We start from the raw sequence: 15076 nt of genomic DNA on the forward strand, positions 1-15076 counted from the left end.
CACCGTGACAGGAATAAAGGGATCATGAGAAGAGTTTGGATGGTTCCGAGAGAGACGTGGTGCTCAGGTGAGTGGTGGAGGACCGTGGGGGAGCAGTGGCTGAACTGGGGGGGGGGGTCACTTCTGCCACTGGAGGCCTGTAGGCCAGGTGGCACCCAATTCCTGAGGTCCCTTTGGACTCCTTTATATTGTAAACATAAGGAAACACTCTTCTGCAAATCTATGTTGTAACACACTTTTTTAAAATAAGGAGCATGGCTGGAGATCATGAGCTCAGGGCGCCCTTTGGTGGTGGTATGCCATAAGGGGGACGGAAGAAAATGGTCAGTAACTGCAGGAGCATGAGGGAACCCAGCTCGGGGTGTGTGTTCAGAGAAGGGAAACAGGACAACAGATCTGTGTGCGTGTCAGAATGATGCATCTCAAGGCACAAAAAATATGCCCCAAGTGAGCTATTACAAGGTTTGCAAAAGCAGCTAATGCAAAAGCTAGCTGCTCACGCTGCTTTACAAATAGAGCAGCTGCCCCTCCCCCTTCTGCCCAAATGGACAAATCGTGGTCCTCAACTTGGAGACTTGAGTTGGAGACTCAGGCGAGATGAGCTTCACAGCCAGTCAATTCTCCTCTTCAACTCCCCACCATACTCGGCCCAAGACCTGCAACGCTGCTCCTTTGGGATCGATCCTTGGCATGTGCAAAACAGTCCTGTCGCTGTGGCATTGCGTTATTTTTATGAATTCCATGTTCCTAGAACCCACCACACTCTTTCCCACCTCAAGGAATACTGAGCTGAATCAGTCTTTCAAAATATATATATATATAATTTTTTTTTTTTTTTTTAAAGTCCAGGGCATTTGGGACACTTGGGTGACTCCGTCTGTTAAGTGTCTGCCTTCTACTCAGGTCCTGATCTCAAGGTCCTGGGATCAAGCCACACGTTGGGCTTCTCCCTCTCCCTCTGCTCCTCCCCCACCCTTGTGCTCTCTCAAATAGATAATATCTTAAAAAACAAAACCACACACCTCTTTAAGTGAGGGCATTTATCTGGAGTGGGACAGCTGCGGACAGCACCAGGGAGTAACTGGAGTCTTAGCCCCGGCCCCTCCCCCAAGGGAACCCAACTGCAGAGACCTGCTCTTCAGCTTCCCCCAGGCCCCTTCAGGGCCTCTCCGCCTTAAGAGATCTTTTTATGGTGCATCAAACTCAAGCGCCCGAGCCAGAGACAGGGTCTTAAATCCTGTTAGTCTCCTAGAAAGGCTACTGTCTCCCAAGCTGGGTCCCAGACAAACTGTGGGTTTGAGAAGGGGCAGAGGAGTCTGTCTGGTTTTGATGCTAGTGAGTGAAATTAGATTCCCTTATCTCTCTGTTCCCTGCCAATCTGAAGGTTCTAGCTTTTGTTGAGAGGTCTCTCCCCAGGACTGGACTAGGAGAGTTCTTGACTTGGCCTGACATTAGAATCGCCTGGAGAAGGCTTCACACCAAACAGCCCTGCTCACCAACTGAACCACAACCTAAGCGGTAGGCCTGGGCAACGTGTGTGCAAGCCGGGTAGAAAACTTGGACTTGACACTTGGATAGTCAGAGTCCGGGATTTTTTTTCCTTTAATTTTTTAAAAGATCTAATGTATTGTGGGGGGGAGGGGCAGGCAGATTCCATGCAAACAAAGCACACAGCCCGATGTGGGGCTCCATCTCATGACCTACCATATCCCTGGCCTTCATGGTAGAGATTGGCAAGTGTTCATACTCTTTAATCTGAAGAGCAGTGCTCCTCCCACAGGCTTGTTTAGAAGCACTGACAGGATGGCCCGATACCATTTTCATTTATTTAGTAGTTATAGTAACAGGGAAAGACCCATCAATAACATGCATGGCAGCTATGTAACAGAAACAGGGCCCAGGCATGATCCAAATATAAAAAATTTATTAAAATGTCTCTTTGCAACTAACAGGGTCATCTTACCCTCTTCGTTGGCCACAACATCAGCATTTTGCTAACTGGGTTTTAATGAGCTACCTACAGAAAATCCCAGCCTTAGATTTCTATCCAAATAGAACTACACTCTGTGATAAGGAGCAGGGAGCACAAGGGAGAAGGATAGGTGTTTTCATGCAGTCTCTCTCCAGATATAGAACTTGTAGGTGCCGTCGCTAAGGTGCTGTCCTTTGTCCCCTGCCCCAGGCCCCTCCGGAGGGTCAGAACTGATGCTCTTGTTACAGGGTTCTTGTCTCACGGGGCTGAAGAATGAGTCTCGAGGACACAAAAGGGTGAAGTGGAGTGGAAGTTTATTAAGCGAAGGTGGGAACAGAAAAGAAAGAAAAAGCTCTCAGGCAAGAGGGGGTCCCAAATGGGTTGTCACTGAGGGCTTTTATGGTCAGTCTTTTATAGAAAATTGATCAGGGAACGTCAATCTTCTTGACGTCACCACTGAGAGCACCATGACTACTGCTCCTTTGAGTATCTTGCCTCTAAGGTTTAAGACAAATGATGTTCCCTTATCTCTCATTTCCTTACACCTCAGCATTTGGGGGATTTCTGCTGACCCTCATCAGGTAGCCCCCTACCTCTCTCTCCCTACATTGCCCCGCCTGTCCCTTACTCACTCTCATCCTAACACCCAGGGTTTGCACCCTCAACCCTGCGCTGAAACCCCCACATCCCTGACCAACGTGGCTACCTGACTCTGACCTCTGTCTGACCTTGCTCCTGACTTGTAATGAAATTCTCACGTGTGTGTACCCAGACCGGGCTCGAGTCTGCTCATTGATCATGCCCACCTTTTCCCACTCCAGATCCTGCTCTACTTGGTCTTTCATTCTCTTTCCATTACCATTAATGGAGTGAGTGCCTACTGTGTACCAGGCAAGGTAACGGGTGTTTTGTTAACATTATTCCTATTATCCACTGCCCTACAAAACAGATATTGTTCCCACTTCCCAGCTGGAGAAAGATTATTACCCCAGGCCCAGTAATGGTAGGTGTGTGTGTGGCGGGGGGCAGTGGGGGGGGGGGTGTCCAAGCCAGACACAGCTGGTGGGTGGCTAAATCCCACCATTGGCAGAAGTCCTATAAGGGGGTGGGGTGAGGATCAACACCACAACTTGTATGACATTTGAGTTTAACGTAAACATATTTGCATCTGACAGTGTGAACAGTGTCTTCCTGAGGTCTTTGAAGAGCAGACATCTTAAGAAGCCCTATTCCTTTAGTTAACTCCAAGTGCTAATAGCTGAAAGCACTTTCCAAAATCTGTAGTAAGAAAACCCATAAGAAAGTTATAAAAATATTTATTTAAACATTAAGGAAAAAATTACACATACTTAAACCTACGTTAAAGAAATGCTAGAAACCCGGTAATGTACACATGATAACATCTAAAGTGACAGGAACACATAAAATGCTTCCAGGTGGTCCTCTCACCTATCAAGGCTATTATAAAAATGAGAAATACAGTAATTGCTGAAGCTGGGTTAAAGGCACAGGACACGATCTTTCCTTTATATATACCCAGTGATCGTATACAACCAAGGAGTCAACAATTTATCTGCCATTTTGGGAGGACACCATGTACCTATAATGAAACGCTGCTTAAATATTTACACCAATACTTGCTCTAATGATTCAGATTAACACTGCAAACTAATTACTTCTATTTTGAACAGAAGATTTCTGTTTTGGATTTGAAAAATTCAATATAACTGTTGAGTTTAAGAATCGGCAAATGAGCTTGAATTTATTCTGATTTCAACCAGACTGCAAAGTTATAATTTTTCCCAGGAAACCACTCACTTCCTAGAAGCAAAAACACATTGTAGCCTTTGCATTCCGTCTGCGGTGTCTTCTTCCGGCTGGACATGGAAGCATTCACACTGACACGCTCTAAAACCTGCAACGCAATGAGCATGGATATCCTCCGTGAGGCATTCTATCTGCAACTGCAGGATCTGTTGTTAAAAGCACAGTGCAGTCCACGTGCCCTACAACATCTCTGGCTCTCCCTCACTAAATATCAATTCACATCAGCAGGAAGTCAAAAGTTCCTGAACGCATGTAAAAAGTCAAAACTGAATAGCCAATCAGACACATGAAAAAATGTTCATCATCATTAGCCATCAGGGAGATTCAAATCAAAACCACCTTGAGATACCACCTTACACCAGTTAGAATGGCCAAAATTAACAAGACAGTCAACAACAAGTGTTAGGATGTGGAGAAAGGGGAACCCTCTTATACTGTTGGTGGGAATGCAAGTTGGTGCAGCCACTTTGGAAAACAGTGTGGAGATTCCTTAAGAAATTAAAAATAGAGCTTCCCTATGACCCTGCAATTGCACTACTGGGTATCTACCCCAAAGATACAGATGTAGTGAAAAGAAGGGCCACCTGTACCCCAATGTTCATAGCAGCAATGGCCACAGTTGCCTAACTGTGGAAAGAGCCAAGATGTCCTTCAACAGATGAATGGACAAGGAAGATGCGGTCCATATACACTATGGAGTATTATGCCTCCATCAGAAAGGATGAATACCCAACTTTTGTATCAACATGGACGGGACTGGAGGAGATTATGCTGAGTGAAATAAGTCAAGCAGAGAGAGTCAATTATCATATGGTTTCACTTATTTGTGGAGCATAAGAAATAACACGGAGGACATGGGGAGATGGAAAGGAAAAGTGAGTTGGGGAGATGGAGAGGAGAAGTGAGTTGGGGGAAATTGGAGGGGGAGATGAACCATGAGAGACTATGCACTCTGAAAAACAATCTAAGGATTTTGAAGGGGTGGGGGTGGGAGTTTGGGTGAGCCTGGTGGTGGGTATTATGGAGGGCATGTATTGCATGGAGCACTGGGTGTGGTGCATAAACAATGAATTTTGGTACCCTGAAAAGAAATTTAAAAAATTAAAAATTAAAAAAAAAAAACAAAACTGAACAGCCAAACAAGTAACGACATCAGGGGAAAGGGGAGAGGCGGGACATGCAGTCAGGTGAGGTGACGTCTTGTAGCGACACACGTCAACCAGGATAAAGGGCCACTGAAAGGGGCCAGGAGGCCCCAGACACAGCACAGTGAGTGGAAGGGACTCTCCGCCCCAGCGCAGTCAGGGCCATGTGAGGGACGACCTGCAGCCTGACAGTGATGGCATTATGTCTGTTTCTCCTTTACATGGGTACAGTGACTCTCCTTTAAAACACCAAAGTCGGGGCGCCTGGGTGGCTCAGTGGGTTAAAGCCTCTGCCTTCGGCTCAGGTCGTGATCCCAGCATCCTGGAATCAAGCCCCGCATCGGGCTCTCTGCTCGGCAGGGAGCCTGCTTCCCTTCCTCTCTCTCTGCCTGCCTCTCTGCCTACCTGTGATCTCTGTCAAATAAATAAATAAAATCTTTTAAATAAATAAATAAATAAATAAAAATAAAACGCCAAAGTCGGAGGTATCTGGGTGGCTCAGCCCGTAAAGCACCTGCCTTCAGCTCAGGTCATGATCCTGGGGTCTTGGGATTGGGCCCCAAGTCAGGCTCTGTGCTCAGCAGGGAGCCTGCTTCTCCCTCTCCCTCTGTCCTTCCCCCTGCTTGTGTGTAGTCCCTCTCTCTGTGTCTCTCATTCTCAAATAAATCAATAAAATCTTGAAAAAGAAAAAATAAACTCCAAAGGGAGCACGTGTTTCTGTAGCACCCCAATCATTTGCTTAGTATATATTAACTTTTACTTCTCTGGGCCTGTTTTCATGCCTATAAACTGATGCACCAAGTAGATTTCCTCCAAGCCCTTAAGTAAGTGACATGAAGGGAGGGGGTGCCTTGATCTCTTTCACCATGTCCCTCAGGAGGTAGAGGGAGTGCTCTTGATATGTATTTGTATGATAAATGGCTCATCTGAAATTCAACAGACAGAACCCACTGTGTAAGACAGCAGGGTCCAGGGGGGCCATTGTTTGCAGGAAGGAAAAAATTCTATAAGGAATGTGGAAGGAAGAGGTTGATATGTCATCTGTTAGGAAGCAGCCAGAACAGTCAGAGAAGGTTAGAATGCCCGTTCTTCCTACGTCCCCACTCCGTCAAAGCAATCTGGCTAGTCATCACATGTGTAACAACTGACGGAAGCTGACTTCAGGAGAACATGATCGACAGTGTCAATTTCTCTATACTGGAGGGTGCGGGACAGTCTTGGTGACATCTCTGAAGGGCGGGTGCCTTATCAAAGAAGCACTAAATTATGCTAAAGGGAAGGGGTCTCAGTCCCTTTGACCTCAGAGTTCAGTGAATGAATGGGTGATAAGTAGTCTGCTATTTCTGGGCCGCCACCTGAAAACTGTCATTGAAGACACGGTTGTAATGAGTTCAATACCAGAAATACTGTTCCCGAATGCCTACCTTTAGAAATCAGCCAAGCAGTGAGATGAGCATCACAACCCCCATAAACTGAGTGAACAACACCAGCGGAGTGAGGAAGGACCACACGTGCCACAGAGCAACGTTGAAGCTGAAAAGGACAAAGGACACATGGTTAGCCACTCTGGCCACAATCCACACACACATCCCACAATGGAATCCAGATTTAGAGAACTTGCTGTTTCCTCAGTTTGGGAAAGTTCACTTAGCCAGCAACTTTATATGGGTTTCCTGTCCTCTGAGATGTGATTTAGCCCATACTGGAAACAGCACAGACTCTCCCAAAGCACTTGGAAATGGAACTGCTAAAGGTTCTCCCGCAGAGTTGCCCAAGGGGAACCTGAGGGTCTAAGAGTCAACATCTGGGATGCAACAGGAATGACAATGGCTACTACAGCCTTTTACGATGTGCACGCCATCCAACAGTTACAGTCAAAACAGTTCCAAATATTTTTTTTTATCAGAAACAGAATGAAAAAAGTAACCACTTAAAAGTTGCTATTAAATGTCCTATTGAGAAAAACACTGTTCTTGTTACCAAGGTGAGAATAAGACAGCTTCTAAGTGCAAATGATTTTTTTGGACTAAATTTGGAAGAGCAGAAGTCAAGTAGCAAAAGCTATAGTCAATTAAATCAAGACTTTAACATGTAACAGTCTGATAAACAGAACTTTAAACAGCTACAATCCCACTGCTCTAAAAACTGACTTTCTGGGGTAATCTTACTCTTCTAATATAAAAGAGCACACCTATCCACCCACATCACTGAAGGGCTAGTAATGGCCACATCACAGGGTAACATGTGTCAGTACCCTTAAACTTCAACTACAGAAAATTCATCATAAAAAACAGGCATTAAAACGGAACATGCACAAAAGTATATAGGTTTTTCCAAAATCAAAATTCAACTAACACAGAAAAAGGAAGAAAGCTACAGGCATATACACAACACGTAAGAGTAGTTTTTCTTTCTGCCTTGCAGGACCACGGTGATTTATTTCCTTTGTGTTTTTCTATAATACATTTCTCTTTGGTGAAAAGTGTAGTACTTTTATACACATGAAAAAAATCAGTGTTTTTCACTGAATAACTATTAAGAAAAAAACACTGTTGTGTTTTTATAGCAGTAAAACAGTAAGAACAGCTCTAAATCCAACAAGAGAATAGGTTAAGTAAATCCTGGTTACATCTATTTACTGATAACTACGGAATAATTCAAAACAATAAGGCACATCTATAGGTACAAATATGGAAAAATTATTAACAATAAGCCTCCATTAAAAAAAAAATGGTCACTTTGGAAAAAAGGGCCGCTATTTACTGAAATTGGAGGTATGGACAACCGGTAAGCCAGCAATTTCACTTCTAGAGCTAAGTACATACACGTATGTGAGCATATACACATCCAAAAGACATGTGTGCACACGAGAGTCCTAGTCCACAATGTTAACAGCATCCTTAGTAACACCACCAAACTGGAAATAATCCACATGCTAGTGACACTAGAGCCAATAAACTGGGCTTCAGCTATAGGCCGGAATGCCACCCAGCAACGAGCACCCGTGATTCACAAGGCAGATCTAACAGGAGCTGGGGTAGGACAGCATGAGACTGAGACACGAGGCAGGAACAAAAGTCAGGCTTTGCATACACCGCCCAGACCACAACTCCGCTCATGGAGATGCATTTTCTCTCATGATACAGGAAAGACAGCAGCTTTCCATTTGTCTCTGAAGTTTTGAGCATGACAGTAATAAACAGCATAGGTAATATTGCATGTAAACAGCCAAATGTGAAATAATACACAATATATGAGTGCATTTCTATCAAGTTCAAAGAGAGATAAAACTGGGTATTGAAGAGATGCAAAAGAAAACAAGCCCCACACAGGTCAGGGCAGTGTCTGTCCCTGGGGAGGAAGGATGGCGCCCAGGGAGTTGGTGGGGAGACAGAAAAGGATTCTGGGGCTGGCATGGTTTTTCTCCTTGACCTGGGTGGCTTTCGCCAATGCATCTCTTAATTGGTTCAACCAGGCAATTTCTGTTTTTCCACTTTCTGTGTACATTGTATTTCACAATGAAAATGACTGAAAAAGCAAAATGCAGAATATAAATAGCATGTCACCATTTGTGTATTAAATAACTAAATACATAAAGAAAGATCCTACTGGAAAAGGACTCGGAGACCAGCAATGACAGGAGGCAATTTTCCCATTACTCCTTTCCTCCAAGTTTTGTACCACGTACCTCAGCACTGATCAAAAACCGTTTTATTCCCGGTTGTCATTTCAAAGTTAACTTACCAAATTCCAGCCGCAAGAAAAGCAGCGGTGGTGACGGGGATCAAGGTGGGATACCGGACGTCGTAATCTTCAATTCCCCGACACCACTCCAGGTAGAGGATACAGTAACATGCAATCGACAGGCTGAGGAGCAGCAGGGCACCACCAATGACAAACCAGCTGCAGAGACGAGAGCGACAGGAGGGTTGACAGCATTTAGCAGCATGTGCCGCAGGAAGACAGAGAGGTTATAAACACATACGCACAGTGCACGCCCGGAAACCACTGTGCAAAACAGGAGGGAGCTCCCAGCCACATGTCCCTTTCATGATCCAGGGCAGACGGCAGCTTTCTGTGTCTTTCTGAAGACTGGAGTGTGAGAGTCAGAAACAGGGCCCGTGAATGCCTCCAAGTAAAGGAGTTTCTGGGAATACTGATGATCAATCTGGACGATGGTTTCTTCAAACTGCCTCTCGCAACAAGTTTCTCAGGGAGACGCACCCATTTCGAGAAGAGCGCCAACCCTCTCAGGGGCAGGCCTTTTCTCACTTCTCATTCTACCCAAGAGCTAGCTCTGCACATGAAGGCAGCCTCCTCGCCCCTGCTGGTCAGGAAAGGAGGCCAGATCTGGGGACCGAAGCCCTGCTCCTGTCTCCCCATGCCCCCATTATTCTCTGCTTCTCCGAGGGGAGAAGACCGGTGTTCCGCGTGGACCAGAGAGGGTTCATGGGGTGGCCTGGAACAGTCAAGTCACACAGGCAGGGCGTGAGTGCACTTCCCACGGTGGCAAGGTTCCAGACAGGCATTTTATGATGCTGGGTTCTGGGATTAATGATGAGAGGCGGGAGAGCACAGCCTGTCCTATTTGCCGGTCTGGGTCTGGATCTCCGCTCCAGCAGGACTAGCTTTGTGGCTCTGGGCAAACTACTTAGCCTCAATGGCTTTGGAAATGTTGCCAGAACTCATTGAATAGCTGTGAGAATCACACAGTTGCTCAGAAAATTGCTTCCCACATAGTTAACGCCCAGCAGCAATCATCCCTATTCCACCGAGGTGATCCCTGGGAAAAAATAGTTCCATGTTCCTCTTCAAAGTGGTCTTCACAGACCTCTCTTCCGCTCGAGTGTGCATTCTCAACAGGGGGGCTCCCAAAGTGAAGAAATAATCTTACTCTTCCTGTATGTACAAAGCACAGATACTCATGTAGGATGTAAGGGGCAATTAGGAATGTCTTGCCAAGGCTCCTTAAGGGTACTGAGAAAGGCTGAGGAACACTGTTACGGTGACCTCCTTGCTTGGTCAGGATCCTTCTGCTCGTCTGTTCTTAACTTCATAGAGATCCTAGCACGGCCACGGAGTCCCGATACGGTGGAAGAGAGAAACAGTTGAAGAACCTTCCTGAACCAAGATGACACTGCAAGTCGGTGGCCCTCCACCCTGGATGTCTGTTAGAGTCACTGCGACATTCCCAAAGGAAGCTAACTTGCCCCAGCCTCCCAAATTCTGGCTGGCTGGGTCGAAGAGGAGCCTGGGCATCCGGGATGGTAATTTCCATTGTAGTGTTAATCAGTGTCTCAGTGCACATGCGCACAAGCAGTTTCCTAAAAATTGAAATTTGCAAAGCAACATGGTGTTCACTTTACCGCTGACCTGTCTCTCCTGTCTTTGAACACACAGTCTTACAACCTTGTATAGATTTTTTTTTTTTTTTTTTTTTTTAAGAGAGAGAGCACATGCGAGCTGGGGCAGTGGTGTGTGGGGAAGGGAGAGCAGAGTGAATCTTAAGCAGGCGCCGTGTTCAGCACAGACCCCAGTGCAGGAATCGATATGAACGACCCTGAAACCATAACCTGAGCCGAAAGAGTCAGACATTCAACCCACTGAGCCATCCAGGTGCCCCTCACCTTGCACAGATTTAAAGAACCCTAAGGCCTCGAGTTTCTGAACTTGGGCTAACAACAGGGCAAGAAATAAGCAATGACCTCAAGTATGGGAAGAATGAACCGTATGCAGGAAAGCGGATCGCAGCCCATACTCCCTCTCAGCTACCACTCTCGTCCCGTGGCTACTCCAACCCCCTACCAGCCCCCCACTTCCTTCCCCACCGCTTATGGAGGCCCTCAGCAAGAATCCAGTGCTACTCAAAGTCCTCAGCCTTTGAGTATCCATTCCTGTCTTTTTTCTCTAAGGGGACACTTTTCTGAGGCCAGGCCCGGGACTTCTATTTCCTTCTCCTGTTCCAAAGCCTGGCTCCAGATTCTGTTATGTGCTCCGAGGCATTCCACTTACTCCTGCTTGCCCCCAGCACCTTTTATGTGTAACTAATTACCCCTTACCACACCAATTCCTTAAACTGGGGAGAATACTTCCTATAACAAGACAAAGAGGTAAATCCTGTGCATAAACTTAAACAGCACCACTGTGTGATTGAGTTATCTGTCCTGGCCCAGAAGGGACTGGTGGGGTCTAGAAATATGCCTTATTCATCACCGTCACCCTAGCCAAACACACCTCAGGTTCTCATGACACCTTTGAATAACAAAGAGACAGCTGCCACGAGCAGTGTGCAAAGTAACCATTTTCTCTTTTCCCAGCCCACGTTCTAAACCAACTGAGAGACACGAAGGAGTTAGGCTGATGAGGTCAACTGTCAGTTTCTTCTTCTTTTTTTTTTTTTTAACTGATGGAGCTACGGGAAGATGGCTTTGGTGACCAGATGTACCTGCCAGGCTCTAAGTTGATGTGAAAACCTAGAGACCCTCGCATATTGGGGCTGCCCCTGTAAATGATGGCAGAGAGCAGCAGGCCAGAATCTGTGCTTCCCATGGGCAGCTGGCTCCCAAGAGAAAGAAGGTGCTGAGTGACACATGTCTGGTTCTTCACCCCAAACTCAGTCAAGGAGGGAACAAGGCAGGCAATGGGCAAGAAGATGGGAGTGTTTAAGGAAAGCTCCAGCTCATGGGAATGAGGACAGAACAAGCTTTTTCCCTCCACAGTTTAAAGTCCCACATGAGGGACGCCTGGGTGGCTCAGTTGGTTAAGCAGCTGCCTTCGGCTCAGGTCATGATCCCAGCGTCCTGGGATCGAGTCCCACATCGGGCTCCTTGCTCGGCAGGGAGCCTGCTTCTCCCTCTGCCTCTGCCTGCCATTCTGTCTGCCTGTGCTCGCTCGCTCTCCCTCTCTCTCTGACAAATAAAATCTTAAAAAAAAAAAAAAAAAAAAAAAATATTTTAAAGTCCCACATGCTTCTTTTTTTCCTGACTGCATGCACTCCTGGTTCTCCCTCCAGTGGTCACCAACCTTCCTTTGAAGAGAACATAACATGGGATCAAACAGTCATATCCACACCTTTCTAACACTGCTGCTCCTTGTCAATAATTGTGCTTGCATCCTATGTAAACTACCCCCCGCCAATGCCAGCTCCAATGCTCATCAACATCTCCCCCTCTTTGTTCTGCTATGGGGGAGGGGAGCCTCCAGAACACTCTCCAATGCTCAGTGAGGACTAAGGTCTGATTCACCATCTTGTCCCCCATGTTAGCTCCTGAGATTATATGAAAGAAATCCCAATCCTCCTGAACGACCGACAATCCCAACTCCTCCCTCAAGTGATGTCAACTCTAATTCATCCCTCCCTATAGCTACCTTGTTAGCTGTTAACTACTCTCTGAAAACAAGCTCTGAGACCCAGTTCTTAGCCACCACGGTCCTTACCCCCTCCTCCCAGTGCTCCGGCGCTTTATCTTCAGCAAGACCGTCAGGCAGAATCTTTCTTCTTCCACCTTTTACAAATGGATTAGCTCCTTCTTAAATTCACTACCTTTACATCCCACAACACACTTGCGCTAAAAGGCGTAATGAAATACTTTCCAGGCTCATACGTTCTGCTGTACATGTCCAAACCACACACGCTCTTATTCACCTTTGTTATCACCAGTACCTCTAACACAGTGCCCGGCAGAAAGTAAGAGCTTTCCAAACATTTGCAAAATTCAACCGACAAAACGGAACTTGAAAAATAAGATGACGGTGTTTAACTTAGGAAGCAATTAAGTTTTCTCACCTACTAGTGTGAAAGTTTTCTTTAACAGTTTTAAAGAAATCAACGTAGTATGTCACAACAATGGATGCCAAAATCCAGAATCCGGAATGGATATTAAGTCTTGGAAGAGGTTTCTCCTTTTTTTCAACAGCTGTAGAGGTTTCTGCAAATAAGGAAGATTTTAACTTATCAGGTTAACATAAATTTATAAAGACAAAGAACAGCTATTTTAAGCCAGATAAAATAATTTCCTGGAGCTTTCCAAAACCCAGATTCTCTCCAATCAGAGTACCGGTTTCTTCTGTACAACCATGCAAATAGGTTTATATATGCAGAAGTAATTAATAGGAACCTATTATAAAACATGTTCAATATAGGCAGATTTTTCCCTTTAAACAAATTTTAAAATCAAATTTACAGTTATTATCGTCTTTTGGAAAGAATGACACCTTCCTGTAGTATAGAATTTTAGTATTATGTTTCATATATTGCCTAGGAAAGTAGTTAGTCTTGTTAATTAAGAAAAATGGAGACAGCAGACATTATAGCACAAAACAGACTTGTAATTTCCCCCAAAATACTACTTTTAACTACATATTTTGATTATTTCAAACAAACACAACCTTTTGAGGCAGCTCAAAAGTGGCAAGGGCACACTGGAGGTCTAGTCTTGGCACAGTAGTGTCCAGACAGGTGATGGACAAATCAAATTTCTTCCATTTGAGACCCAACCTGAAAGAAAAGGTGGCTGGGGTTGGGTCTGATGAGTTATTTCTAACAAGTTCCCCAGATGAGTGACATGCCCTCTCAGTTCTTGTGAGAACCACTGGCATACATCTGAGGTCCCCAACCTTTAGCAAACCATCAGAATCCCCAGGAGGCATGGTCATAATACAAATTCTGGGAGATACCCTCAAAATTTATAAATAAGCATGCCTGGGCATGATGTTTTCTGTTTATTTTTAAAAGGGTAATAAGTGCACCTGACTTACAACATGCAGGACAGATAAATCTAAAATGAAATCTCTTTCTCCTACCCTTAACCCTAGTTTTACAACCCGAAAGCAACTGCCAGTATCAACTATGAATTCTTCCATATTTTATGTATTTACAGGTGAACACACATCACACGTCACCAGGTTCATACCCAAATGGTGGCATACCATACTTTGTTCTGCGCTTGTCTTGGAAAATCATCCACCCTGGTTAAAAAAGAAAAAAGTCTGCCTGCTGTGTCAAGTATGAATACATCCAAATGTTTAACCCGCGCTCTGCTGATGGGCAATTAGATGTCGCCAGCCGTTCACTATTACAAGCAATGCTGAGGCTAAACCCTTCGTACATACGTCCTCGGGTTGTGGTGCGAGTATGATTCTTTGGTAGATTCTTAGAAATACAATCGGATGGTATTTTTTATTTTAATGGCTATTACCAAACAGGTGTTAACCAGGTCTCCCGGGAATCCTGGAGCACAGCTGGGATGAAGATGCGCGGGGCTACGCGATCACCAGTAATCTTTTATGAAGCTAGATACCCGACTTGCACAACTACTCGGCAAGCCTTGAAAAGCGAAACCCGGTTCCTCCTCCCAGGGCAGGGCTGCAGGAGACCTGCGGAGCCGGCCGTTTCCGGGCGCCTCGGCCCCGGCCACCTCGGCGCGGCTCGGGGCACGCCCGGGGAAGCCCCTCACCCGGCCCGGCGTAGCCCTCGCTGTCCAGCGGGGCCTCGGTGTCCGGCGGGAACAAGTATCGCCGTCGGAGCTGCTCCCGGGCCCGCGGAGCGTCCATCTTGGCACCGCCCAGAAGCGCGACGGAAGTGACGCAACAACAGGAACTTCCGCCATTGGATCTCCGACGGAAGTGTGTGAGGCTGTGAAGAGTGGGGATTATGTACTTTTCGCGGTTTTAGTTGGTGAGACTCTAGGGTGGGGTTGGGTTCGCAACCTCCTTCGAGTACACAGACAGAATCTGAATTTCAAAAAATACGACCCTGCCCCCGCGGAAGAGATCCTAGTTGGATTCCGACCTACGGAAGCCCAGAAGGACCAGGCTTACCAGTGCAGCCAAATGCGTGCCAGGCGAGGATGCGCGGCTAAGTGGCGCTGCCTGTTTCCCTCGGCTCTTTACTGACCGAGCCTCCTCTGACTCCTCTGTGCCCAGAGCATCTTAGCACCCCGGCTTCTTCCCTGCTTTTCCTCTTCAGGAGTCGTCCAGCTAGACTTGAAAGGGCCGAAGGCAGCCCCGGGAGGAGGAAAGGACAGCCGCCAGGTCCCAGTGCCCTCTGCCCAGCCTCGATCCTCGCCCCTGCCTTGGATGGGCTTGGGCAAGAGATAAACCTCTCTGGGCCTGTATCCTCTTCGGCACCACG

At 46.2% G+C, this 15076-nt stretch overlaps 1 protein-coding gene across 2 annotated transcripts; it reads right to left on the minus strand.

Annotated features, from left to right (window-relative positions):
- Positions 1 to 3271: 3271 nt before the first annotated feature.
- On the minus strand, positions 3272 to 14544 carry TMEM128 (transmembrane protein 128). Of its 2 annotated transcripts, none has more exons than XM_032855081.1 (5): positions 14400 to 14544; positions 12731 to 12872; positions 8689 to 8847; positions 6369 to 6477; positions 3272 to 3887 (listed from the first exon to the last, which is right to left on the minus strand). In XM_032855081.1, the coding sequence occupies exons 1-4, from the start codon at positions 14494 to 14496 to the stop codon at positions 6378 to 6380; spliced, it is 498 nt and encodes a 165-aa protein (XP_032710972.1). In that variant the 5' UTR covers positions 14497 to 14544; the 3' UTR covers positions 3272 to 3887; positions 6369 to 6377. The 2 variants fall into 2 exon arrangements, with proteins under 2 accessions (XP_032710972.1, XP_032710981.1); XM_032855090.1 differs by lacking the exon at positions 3272 to 3887 and adding an exon at positions 4862 to 4880.
- Positions 14545 to 15076: the final 532 nt, after the last annotated feature.

Source organism: Lontra canadensis, unplaced genomic scaffold (assembly GCF_010015895.1).
Source record: "Lontra canadensis isolate GAN:19392208 unplaced genomic scaffold, GSC_riverotter_1.0 scaffold1, whole genome shotgun sequence".
Classification (NCBI taxonomy): Eukaryota; Metazoa; Chordata; class Mammalia; order Carnivora; family Mustelidae; genus Lontra; species Lontra canadensis.